Source organism: Fulmarus glacialis, unplaced genomic scaffold (assembly GCF_000690835.1).
Source record: "Fulmarus glacialis isolate BGI_N327 unplaced genomic scaffold, ASM69083v1 scaffold42844, whole genome shotgun sequence".
Lineage (NCBI taxonomy): Eukaryota > Metazoa > Chordata > Aves > Procellariiformes > Procellariidae > Fulmarus > Fulmarus glacialis.
In genome coordinates, this window is record NW_009206946.1 from 1 (window position 1) to 12,727 (window position 12,727).

Consider the following 12,727-nt stretch of genomic DNA (forward strand, 5'->3'; position numbering starts at 1 on the left):
GGTGCTGCCGTCGCGCGTTGAATCGTTTACAATTTCATTAAGCTGTCTTGCAGATAAAAACCTAGAGAACGCGGAGGAAGCAGCGGAACAGTTCAAGTTAATCCAGGCAGCGTATGACGTTCTCAGCGACCCCCAGGAAAGAGCCTGGTGAGCAGTGTTTGTCTGGTAGCGGCCTGGAAAAGACTTTTAAAATTCTCTCTCAGCCGGGACTTTGAATTTACTTCTCACTGGGCCTTGCTGCAAGTCAGCACGGGCCTCTGTGGCAGGGGCAGCCGCTTTGTGGAAGAGTTGGGAGCCACGCAAGGTGCAGCCTCCTGGGGAGACCCAGCTGCGCACCCCCACCTTCCGCGCAGTGTTTCGGGCGCCAGCGTTGGGCTGGGCGCTGAAGGGTGCTCTGGGGACACGCCAGCGTTGGCTCTGTTTCTGCCTCCCAGAGCAGGAGGCAGCGTGCACGTTAGCGTGGGTATCCCACTGGTCACAGGCCTCCTGCCTTAGCGGGGAAGAGCCAGAACCACGCTGAGTGCATGCAGGTGTTCAGTATGCTATTGATTGCTGCGGATGGTAAGCCTTAATGGCATACATAGTGTCGTGTTTCTGTAACAGTCCTAATTTGAAATAGCACACGCATCTCTTTTTTAAGACGTTGCTACTTTAAATGTTCTGTGTAGCTTGTTTTTCAAATGGGCTGCAGCATCTACCAGATTATGCAGCCAAAAACACCTGTACTAAGTTTGTCCTTCTTGAAAGGAAAGTACAGTTTTTCATTTTTTATATGCTAATGTGTGATTTGGGTTTTTTTGTGTGTATGTATTGGATGGTTTAAATAATGTCCTACCCATTTCTGAAAGCTTATTGAAGCCTCTTGCTTAAATGTGTTTGCTAGCTGCCCATTAAGAAATTGCTGCTATAGATATTGCAGATAAAGTAAACTAAAGGTCAAGAGAGAATATTTACTGAGCCTGTCTTTTTTCCTCTCTGAAGACTTTGGATATGAGACACAAATTCCAGACACTGGGCTAAGCTATACATTGAGGTGATACATGTACTGTGTTAGATTACTAGCACTGTCTCTCTACATCCTTGACATTGTGAATTTTTGCTAGGTATGATAATCACAGGGAGGCTCTGCTGAAAGGAGGAGTTGATGGAGACTATCAAGATGATAGTTTAGATCTGCTGCGCTACTTCACTGTTAGCTGTTACTCTGGATATGGAGATGATGAAAAGGTAATGAATTAGTTCATTTTTAATGAATCAATTTAAATTTCATGAAAAGTGTTGACATTTGCTTTGTGTTGAAAAGCTATGTGTGAAATTGTTGAGCACCGCTAGTAATAATGCTCACACAAATCTTTCTAAGATAAAACTTAATGCTGGTCACTTAGGGAAGCTTTAATTCCTGCTTATTGTCCAACAATTACTTAGTCATGATTTCCAACTGTATTGTATAGCTACAGAGTGTGTGTATATTATTTATTTACATTATATAGTGAAGCATTCCAGTGCTTTGCAATACCATCTGTTTATTCAGAAATGTCTTTAAAAAGCTAGCGTGCTTCAAACTAAAAAAAGGCAATACAACAACAGTCCTTGGGGAAAGTGTGCTTCATATAATTGAATTCCCTGTTGGATTTTAAGATACTCATCATAACTTAAAAAGCTCCAGGTGATGAGAAAAAACTCTGCCAGACAAAATCCTTTTCTGTCTTTGTGTTACTATACTAGGAGTGAGGTAGTAACATCTTAATTTACAAAGAGATAGGATGCTTAATGGTGAATTGTATATTTGGAACTTCCTCAGAACTTGATCCTGTGTAACCAGAAACTTATCAACATCTCCAGCATGCTGAAACTTTTTTTTTTTTAGATTTGAATACAGGTGCTTGATGTGTGAGAGAGACAGAGACTACATGAAGGAGTTGGAAATAAAAGGAATGTGAGAGAATGGGAACTGTGTTAAACAGAAGGGTCTTGCTATCTACAGCAAGTGCTTACAAGGCCTTTACCCTGATTTTGAGTTGCTGTTGCAGAATTGTAATATTTCTCTAAAATACACTACTGTAGCTGAGCATTTGTACATCTATTATTGAGCCATGCAAAATGAGTCAGACTTTTTTTCTTTTTTATTTCAGGGATTCTTTACAGTCTATCGACAAGTTTTTGAAAAGATTGCAAAAGAAGAGATGGAATATATGACCCAGGAAGATACTGAAGAATTCCCTATGTTTGGATATTCCCAAAGTGACTACGATACGGTAAGAGCAAGTGTACAGTTAAGTCATTACTTTGTCCCACACTGAAATCAAAGGAAAGGCTCCTGCTGATCTCCGAGGTGAATACAAAACCATGTATCTGCTGACTTTTCTACTACTGTAGACCATTACTATAAAGGAAGTGCTTGTGTTCTGATTCATAATATTTAGGTGAATTAAAATCAGTATTTCCTGTTGGACTGTATTATTAGCCAGGCTTTTAGGGTAAGTTGTCAGACAAACACTTCACAGGGCTAACCATCAATTATGCCAATGAAGCTTAAGTGTAGTGCAAGGCCTATAAATCAAAAGAACAGATGTTTTCTTTGCTTCCTGATGAGAATAGTTCACCAGTGTTTTAATGCAACTTACGTTACAGAAAGGGATATTGAGATAATTTTTTTTTTTTTTAAATAACACCTAGTGTCTTGCCTCATTTAGGAAAACTGCATAGCACTTACTGCATAACACAGCCTTTAGAAAATGGGAGATGGGGTGGTTCACCTGCAATGTGAGCTCCCACTGTGATACTCTTGTCATCTACAATTAATCTGTAGTAAGATCTAATTTCCAAAATATTGCATGGTTTCCTCTGGGAAACAACAAAAGCAAATGTGTGTGGGACACCTGAATTCTTTGTCATCTGGTTTGCCAACTATTTGTTTTATTCTGTCAGAATTTTTTTTTAACGCTATTGGTATTCCTGTGTTGAAATTAAATAGTAAAGTAATAGCACTTTCCACCGAGAATAACTGCAAAATATCAGTGTACTCAGATGTTGCTCCTAGTCTGCTACTTCTCCCTTCACTTTTAGTAGAATTGTAGGTATATCTAATTATTTATGAAATTTAAATTGATACATACCTTAAAAATGAGTTACTTCTCTGGGACAAAACTTGGCTGGAGTTGGAAACAAAGTTACAGATCACTGTGTAAGATTTGAATCACTAAGAAGTGTCAGAATGGGTGTTTGAATGTCAGGTAAAATTACAGGATGGCTTAACAAATGGAAATCGTTCTCAGGGAGAGAATATTTAGTGTCTCTGAAGCTGCTAAAATCTGTCTTTTAATGGAGTTATCTTGAAACATCTTTTGGAAACTGCTTGTTTTGAGGCCATGGGATAGATATGAGTATGGACCCAAAATAGCATTTATGCTGTCAATTAATAACTGCAAAAATGGCTGGAATTCCAGCACCAGCATGCTTTGACATCTGCCTTGTTCACGCTGTTCTGGAAGCAGAATGCTCACCTTTTTTTTTTTTTTTCTTCCTTTTTTTTCTTCCTTTTTTTGTTTCCTTTTTTTTTTCCCTTTTTTTTCCTTTTTTTTCCTTTTTTTTCCTTTTTTTTCCTTTTTTTTCCTTTTTTTTCCTTTTTTTTCCTTTTTTTTCCTTTTTTTTCCTTTTTTTTCCTTTTTTTTCCTTTTTTTTCCTTTTTTTTCCTTTTTTTTCCTTTTTTTTCCTTTTTTTTCCTTTTTTTTCCTTTTTTTTCCTTTTTTTTCCTTTTTTTTCCTTTTTTTTCCTTTTTTTTCCTTTTTTTTCCTTTTTTTTCCTTTTTTTTCCTTTTTTTTCCTTTTTTTTCCTTTTTTTTTCCTTTTTTTTTTAATAAAGGGATTCATAGGGGTATTTTATGGGAAATAGTCTCAGTTAAATGGGAAAGTCTTTATCCCTGTTATCTTATATTCAGACAAAGAGATTACACTGTCAGAGGATTCCAGCATTGCAGTGCCCACTTTTCTGCTCAGTGGGACTATCGTGGGAAAAGGGAGAAGAGTTTTAGAAGGGAGCTACAAAAACTCTACAGAGGCTTCAGAATCTGTGATGTGAATGGTTGCTGGTTCAGTCTGCTGAGTTAATTCACAAGAAGCTTGAGAGGCAGCCAGGGAGGATATTCTTAAGTCTGTGACTTCACAAGACTTCATGGGAAGAGACTTGTAGGTCAATTAGATGCAGAAACAAAAGCGATCAGCTCCAAGTGTAAGTAGTAGGCAAACCAAAATCCACCTGGGAGTTCAGCAAGAGCTACTGTACAGTCTTCTGGAGAATGTCAGAGATGTGCTTGTATTTTGGGTAGCTGCTGAAGAGGAGGAAAGTCATGCAGCTCATACAGCTGGTGAAGGGGAGGATGATCCCTGTCATCAGCGGATAGCCATGCATCCTTTTGCACAGAAGGTGGCCCCTTCTGAAGCAGAAATCTGAGATAGGGAGTATAATCTCACTTAGATTATTGGATTAAATATGAGTATTTATTGGTTATTATAGAGCTGGGTTTTTGTGATAGCAGAGAAAAACTGTAGTGACTTACCTGCCAGAGGCCACAGCCATGAACCTTTGCGTGTAGATAGGCCATTAGAAATTAGTGTTGAGGTGTTGGTAGTTGTAGTCCATGTGAATACCAATGGCAGAAGAAGGAGAAGAGGAGATACTAGAAGAAGAAATATTAAACTGTTAGGTTAAATACTTCTGCGAGGTATTCCAACATATAAACAGTAGAGCATGTAGGAGTAAGTAGTAAAAAGGCAGCTTAATGGGGCAAGTAATGTAAGAAGGGAGTTTAAGTATATCTTGTTTCCTGAATATACAAAATGCAGAAGGTTAGTAATTATTTGGAGAGGAGTAGAGAACAAAACAAAATATAATGATTATGCCATTTTATTAATCCAGCATTTACTCATGAATAGTAAAAGGAAATAGAATAAGGAAAGATCATTTACTGTTTCTTGTAATGAGAGCTAAAGGGCATCATTTTAATCTGCAGTCATATAATTCGCTAACAAAACAGGAGTAAGTGCATCTTCACATAGCCCCTTGATAAACTGTGCAAGTCACAGCTCCGTGCTATTGTATATGACAACAATTTATGTGGGTTAATAAAAGAAATGTTAAACAAACTCATGAAAGAAAAATCTGTCAAGGGCTATTAATTTCTGTCTTGCTCTGGAAGCAGGGAGAATATACAGGGAAGAAATAGCATTACGTACATGTGTTTGTTTTATTGCTCTTTTTGTGCTGGTCATTGGCTGCTGTTGGAAATGTATGGCAGACCTTTGATGTAATTTAGTGTGGTGGTTCTTAGGCAATACGTGATATGCCTGCTTGCAGACAGCATATCTGATTCTGGTTGTGCTTTTCAGTTTGACAGGAAAAGTACAGCACAGCTAAGTAACTGGGCACTAGTGTCAGCATGATCCAATCCTGCAAAGGGATATTTTTTAGAAGTTGCAGTTTGGAATAGTTTAGTCAAGGTTGTTGATTTGGCATGGTTTGAAATTTTAAGGATGATATTAGAGGTTTCTCTAAGCCTTCATATAATTTAGTTATACTCTGATGGAAAACTATGGCCTGTATAGAAGACAACAAAACTGCTACAAAAGTCCTGAATTATTTGTTATGGTTTTTGTCTCCCCCTGTAAACAAATGACTTGTTTAAATTTTTTTTTTCTTACAGGTAGTCCACCCTTTCTATGCATATTGGCAGAGTTTCTGTACTCAGAAGAACTTTGCTTGGAAAGAAGAATATGACACACGACAAGCCTCAAACCGCTGGGAGAAACGAGCTATGGAAAAAGAGAACAAGAAAACGAGAGATAAAGCAAGGAAAGAGAGGAGCGAACTGGTCCGTCAGCTAGTAGCCTTTATTCGTAAAAGGGATAAGAGAGTACAGGCTCACAGAAAACTTGTAGAAGAACAAAATGCAGAAAAAACTAGGAAAGCAGAGGAATTTCGGAGGCAGCAGAAGCTCAAACAAGCCAAGTATGTAAATGTGAAACAAATCTTTTAAACTTGGAGAAACTATCCATGAGGATACCATATGGAGTTAGATTCTAATAGTAGATAGACTCTACTAGTGCAATTTTATGTATTGGTTTTGGTCTCAAGTCTGAGCTTTTTAAACCTTGAGTGTCTCTGCATTGTACTGACATTTAGAGATCTAAGATAACCAGGGAATAGTTACCTGTGTGCTGCAGGTAACTGACTGTAGTAGCACAGAATCCAGTGTGCTTTTACTTACCTGGGGAAGTAAGATTTAATAGTTATCATTGTTCCTTTAAAGAAAAAAAGAATGTATGTTTTGGAATGAGGGAGAACAGGACTGTGAAAACCTGGACTTAGATCAGATTCATCTGCCTTGGAACTGTACCTGCTAAAAAGAAAGTGGGAAAAATTAACTTAGTTTTGCTTTTCCTTTTAACTCTTCAGAAAGGACCCTTTCTTTGGACTAAATGCATTTTTTTGGATGCTTTTATTTTCCCAAATCAAATAGAAGGAAGAGGCAATCTCCTGAGTGTAAGCACGATTTATTCTTCCAACTGAAGAGCTTTTTGCCTGCAAATGGGAGGAAGGGGCTTAAATTCTTAATAAAAGTGCACTTGCAAAACAATTGCATATTGATTAAAATTATGTGATAATAATTAACATATATGGAATATATTATGTACAATTTATTTATTTTTTTGTATATTTTTTTTTTCCCTAAAGGGACAATGAAGCAGAGTTATGCATTTACTGACAAATGGCTTGATAATTCTGAGTCCAGGAGTGAGCTGGAGCAAAATTCAGCTGTACTCTGCACCAATTAGTAACTTGGGTGACACTTAGATTTGGAAAACTGAGCTGGTACATTCCCATAGCGCAGAGTTGAGGAGTAATGTGCTTGTGGCTTTTGTGGTCCTGTACTGTTTGTGGGTTTGGATCTTGCAGCCGGTAAAAGCAGCTGTACTGCTTTTGAGGATTGAGCTGCCTTTCCTGCTGTCAGCTTGATATCGACCGTGCTGCATACCATTCCCTGCCTGAAATTCAAGCAGGACCCACCTACGTTAATACTTGTTTACTTGCAGCATAGATATGCCCATTGACATCACAAATTAACTGTTCAGATTTTTAGGTCCTACAGACAATTGTTTGCTCCATCGTCATGTTCAGGACTTTTCTTCTAAAATACCAGAGAAGAACAAGTTATCTTTTAAATAATACTGTAATTCCCCTCTCATGAACGCAATGTAGAAGTTACTGTATTATTCTTCTTAAAGGCTTGCTGAGCAGTATAAAGAGCAGAGCTGGATAACTATGTCAGATCTGGAGAAAGAGTTGCAAGAGATGGAGGCACAATATGAAAAGGAATTTGGAGATGGATCAGATGATGAAGATGAATTAGAAGAACAGGAGACAAAAGGCATCGAAGGTATGGGGTGTGGGGGAGTGATCTATAGTGAGTCGTCAGCCTGAGTATTGGCTCACTGCACTTAAAGCCCCAGATTCACAGGTCTGACTAGTGCAACTCCCTGCCTACAGCTGAGGTGTGCCAGGCTAGAGTCTGGTCCTCTCTGGTGTTTTCCATTGAACATGAGAAGACATCAAGCTACAGCTTGATAATTTATGCTAATGTATGATTTGGTGAGATAGTCTTGATCTGTCTGCATGTCAGTAATAATGAAGAAGTTGAATGTCAGTGTTGTGACTATTTGTTGGGGCTTTAAGAATAGCTTACTCAAAAATCGCTCATCTGTCTGTCTCTCTGATCCCCGCTGATGTCTTCAGACAAACTGAATGATGAGACTGAAGAAGCTGAGTTTGTTGATGGCCTGTACTGCCCTGCTTGTGACAAGTTGTTAAAAACTGAGAAAGCGTAAGTGCTTGTGGTTGGGGATATTGGGTTTTAACTTTTTTAAAAATGCATTTTAAAGACTTTTTAACTTCACATAACGGTCAGTGTCGTCAGTGTCTCCAGTAGAGACACTGTCAGGGCAGAATTTTCCATACTTAGTAGTGATGGATATTGGGCCTGTTATTAATTTTTATATATATATTTATATGTAATTTATAAATATAACAATGTTTGCTCAGAGCTACCTGCAGTAATGATCTGCTGGTCTTCATAGCATGAAGAATCACGAAAAATCAAAGAAGCATCGAGAGATGGTAGCACTGTTACGACAGCAACTGGAAGAAGAAGAAGGGAAATTTCCTGTGTCTTTGGATGATGCAAATGGAGTACATACCAAAGAGGAGGAAGAAACAGAAGATGTGCCCAAGCAGAAGTACTTTAAATTGGTTTTAATTTTATTGTGACTAATGATTTAATAAGTCTTGGAGGCCCTCAAAGGGAGCTTCTGATGATTTATAGTTGTGTTGGAACTCATAGTATTGTGCAATTTAAAATATTTCTTAGCATCAGAGTTCCAGTAAAATGCATGCCTTAGTATGACTGGATTCAAATATTGTAGGATAATAGTCTCATATTTTCTCTGCTTCTTAAAGTTACATGTTAAGGAAAAGTACTGATTGTTATTTTTCAAACAGGGGAACTTGCACAGGGTCAGTGTTTATTGATTTTTGGTACTTCTTGTCAGTTGGATGCTGGCATGCATAGAAAGTGAGTGTGATTAAAATCAGAACTGATGAAGTAAGTTGCACAACTTCATTTTTTGAATGGCCAAAGCATAATACCAACTATCTCACTAGTATCTTCAAATTCAGTCTGAGCAGAATAAATGTTTTACTAAATGCTATGAGTAGTTTAGGAGAACTGTTGTTTTCATTTCAGGCATGAGTAATTTTCTATTTGTGGCTACTGTCTTCCTAATATGTTAAGAGGACAAGCAAAAATATAACTTGGTACCTTTTTAGAAGTTGTACTCGTTTGTGTTTTTTTTCTTGAAAAGAGGTAATTTTAAATTCTTATCTTTACAGACTCTCAAAGAAGCAGAGGAAGAAACAGAAAACAATGATGGTATGTAGTCATATGATACTCAGGGAACTTTACAACCCAGTTTTGTTATCTCCTAACTTAACTTCTTTTTGTCCTGAAAAATGAGAGAACTTGAAATTCTACAGAACTTGAAGACTGTTTTTAGATATTTTTAATTCTTCTTTGACTGCAAAATAATTTTTATTACACTTACGATGATCATATTTTATGATAATAATCTCATAGACCTCACTTTGTTCTGTTTGTGCAGAATAATAAATGTGATTCTGGCTCTAAAAAGGGTACCGCCTGAAGTGCAAGGAAAACAGATGGAAACAGGCAGATAGGGAGAATGCAAGGAGTTGATCAGAAAGACCAGTAATGGCCTTAGTGCATTAGCAGCTCAATTGTTTGGTGGTCGTTTTCTGCTTTGGTTGCTAGAATTGCTATAATGTATTGTTTGTTAATCTCTAACTTGTGGGAGGGGGAAAGGCGGGGAAAAGTAACACGTTGTTGGCATCCTACTGACACTGTAGTTGTTGGAACGAACATAACCATTCCACCTTTCACTTGAATTGTAAACACGAGTAATGCCAATCTGTTGTACTCCAGGATCTGAGTCTGTGCATGATATGACCGATCTGTGCTGACAGCAGCAGGGTGAAATTCAAGAACTGCAAGCTGTTTCAGGCTTGAATGGCAGGAGTGCCATAGTGAGCAAACTTCTGTCTCCCTTCCTCAAGCTTGATCCTTTTCAAGTCTCACCTCTTCTCTACTTACTGCCTCAATCCTAGCCTTGTCCAAGTGAGCTATCTGTACCAGGTCCTGCCTCTTCTATCCTTTCCCAAGATGGTCTTGTGTCTACCCCCAACCTAACCCCTCTACTCTCCTATTACGTGTTCACCTTCTCTGCCCTCTCCCACACCATCATTCTCTCTCATCCTCAAGAAGCTTCTGTGAGACTTTCAAGCAACTGAATTTTTCTTGCTTCTCTTTGGCTGCTATTGCATAGTCCAAGTCAGTATTGGCTTGACCTTCTTGTTTCCATGCAGTCCACCAGGCTCCTGTTCAACTCTTGCCTCCTCAGTTTGAAATCAGAAGGTCTTGTTCTCACTGTATAGGTTGCATATAGGCGCTGTGTCTCTCTTCTATCAGTTTGGTCACGAGGTCTTCTGCAGCCCAGGCAGTAGATGCCACTCCCGTGTAGCACGAGGTGGAATCTTGTGCAGAGAGATTCTTCTGGAGACATAACCTCCATCCTCTACCAAGCTTTACAGAGTGCGGGGAATCACTATGGTTTTTGTTTTCTTTTCCTGAAGGTAGATAGATTAGCCAAGTTTTTCCAGGTAGCTGAGACTCTGCAAGATACTAGAGGTGACAGAGTTGCATTACTGTAGTGTTAGATCAAATTCATTATCCTGCTTTTAGGAGCTGAGCTGTTTTGCTGCAGACGTGCTCAGGGGCTGATCTTTTGCCAACTGCATGTATTGAAGTCTACTCTGTCTTCTGGTACGTGGAAAAGGCTGCCAGTGTTTCTAATGTTAGGAAGGGAAAAAAAAAAATTTCTAATGTTAGGAAGGGAAAAATGTTAGGAAGGGAAAAAAATAATGTTAGGAAGGGAAAATCAGCTCAGTTATTTTGGCTTAAGTGTCCTAATGCAGGTGTCTGGCACAGAAGACTTTAGTCTAAACAATTAACATTTTGCAAAGCTATAAGCAAAGCCACTATCTTATAATGGGAAATGGGAGCCAGAGCAGATGTATAATTAAAAGCTACCTTCATTTTCCTCTTCCATAGTTTTAGAGGCTGTTTTATTGGTCTTTCTTCCCTTCATCACAGGTGGCCTCATCTTTCAAAACAGGAGAACTAAGGTTTTACAGGTTACAATCTCTCTGAAAACACACAGTAAAATTAAGAGGGTCCATGGCTTTGTGTTCTCCCCACCCACCCATGTTTGAGGTAAATGAGGTATAATACTATAAACATAATCACTAATGAACTTAAAGTAGTTAACTTGCATTTCTTCTGTTTGGACAGACTTATGAGGACTCTTTTGATAAAAGTGCTGATGAAGAAACAGTTGAACAAAAGGAGGTGCCCTGCGTGGACAAGGACAGTGGCTCAGCAGAGGAGTTGGTAAATGATGGCCAAAGATGTGCTGTGTCAGAGGATGCAAGTGCTACAGAAGATGTCGGCCAAGTGAATGAGGCAAAAACTGAAGAGAAAAGGTGCGCTGACTTGCAACATTGCAGTCACTGTGTCATTCTGTGTCATGTTTGATACTGTCAAACAAGTCTAGATTTACTCACCAATGTGAACTGGGGGCTACTCCACTAAATCAGAGTTGGATAAATACGATACTAAACAAGGAGTGTTAGGATCTATTGTGGAAATGGCATTTGACTGCAGATCCCTGCCACATCACTTACCAGTAGCAGAATCTTGAGATCAACAGTTGATCGTATAAATCAAATTGCTTTATTTTTTTTGCTGGAAGCACTTGCATTGTGTTGCGTGAAGGAAGAACGGGGGGAAGCAGCAGGGACATTGATGATTGAAAACCATCAGAAGCTTCTAAGTGTTCAATGTTCCTGTGCACTGACCTTGGTTTATCTTTCTCTATCAGCAGCACTAAGCCTAAAGGGAAAAAAGCCAAGGATGCAAAAAAGTCTGCTAAGGCATCTTCAGAGCACCCAACAATGGTATGTCAAATTACTCATGCTATTTAAAAGCTGGTGGTCATGTTATTACAAACAAGGTTGGTTTTTGATCACCTCCAGTCCACAAATTCTGTTTCATTTTTTTGCTTATCTTTTACTGATGCAGGTATTTCTATCCCTGTGATTTTGTTAGAAGCTAGGAGACTGGAACATCAGCTCTTGTCCTTGCAGAGAAGAGCAGGATTAAATTTCAGAGAGAGTTGCTAAAGCTCTGTATCCAAGGCAGTTCAAATAAATTAAACAACTGAAGACAGAGCTGTTGTCATCAGGCAGGTGACGGGCAGTACCATTTGCATCTTTCCCAATATTGATGCTTCCCAGAAAGAGCAAAATCTTGTAATAACTACAGCTAAGGTACCTTAAATTCACTAAATCTCAGAGCCCAAAGTAGTAAGTGTATAGTCAGGCAAGATCAAAAGTATTCTTTATCTTGAATTAGATTTGCAAGGCTTCCATTCTTGTCCTTGGTTCTACTTAGAACTCTTTAAAATGTCAAGAAGTTATATTTGTGATTTTTTTTTTTTAAATATGTATATTTAATTGTTAATCAGTAATGGAATATCTGTGATAGAAACCAACAGCTTACTCACATTGCATTGGCTAAGAGAAACTGCATACACCAATTTCTTGTATTGATTTATTACATATTCCATATGAATGTGAAGCATTTTGATTTTTCCCTCATTGTAGAATGAAGTTCCCATCCACTGTGTAACCTGCAACTGTGCATTTCCATCCCGAAATAAACTGTTTGAACACCTAAAGGCCACAGGACATGCAAAAGCCACACAAGCACCAGCTGTAAATGGAGCTGTGAACACCAGAAACAAAAAAGAGAAACGTAAAAACAGATAGAACTTTGTTACAGTGACAGTCTTCAGAATCATACATAAAAACTCTCCCAAAACTGAAAGATGCACACTGCCTATGTTCGGAGTTAAACAGAGGAGGCAAGTCCTAATTTTGGAAAAAAAGGAAGATGCAACAAAAGGAGTGTTACCTTGTGAAGGAACCTGTGCTTTCTTTTGGTTATATCAGCCTTTCTTTAATGACTGGATTTGACCTACCA

At 38.5% G+C, this 12,727-nt stretch overlaps 1 protein-coding gene across 1 annotated transcript; it reads left to right on the forward strand.

Moving 5' to 3' along the window:
* Positions 1 to 42: 42 nt before the first annotated feature.
* Positions 43 to 12,513, forward strand: DNAJC21 (DnaJ (Hsp40) homolog, subfamily C, member 21; the record flags this gene model as incomplete). Its single annotated transcript, XM_009575921.1, has 11 exons — positions 43 to 147; positions 1,104 to 1,227; positions 2,133 to 2,255; positions 5,699 to 6,003; positions 7,281 to 7,432; positions 7,789 to 7,876; positions 8,130 to 8,288; positions 8,941 to 8,980; positions 10,976 to 11,166; positions 11,565 to 11,640; positions 12,349 to 12,513. Coding segments are annotated over 11 exons (1,528 nt in total), but the record flags the coding sequence as incomplete, so codon positions are not given.
* Positions 12,514 to 12,727: the final 214 nt, after the last annotated feature.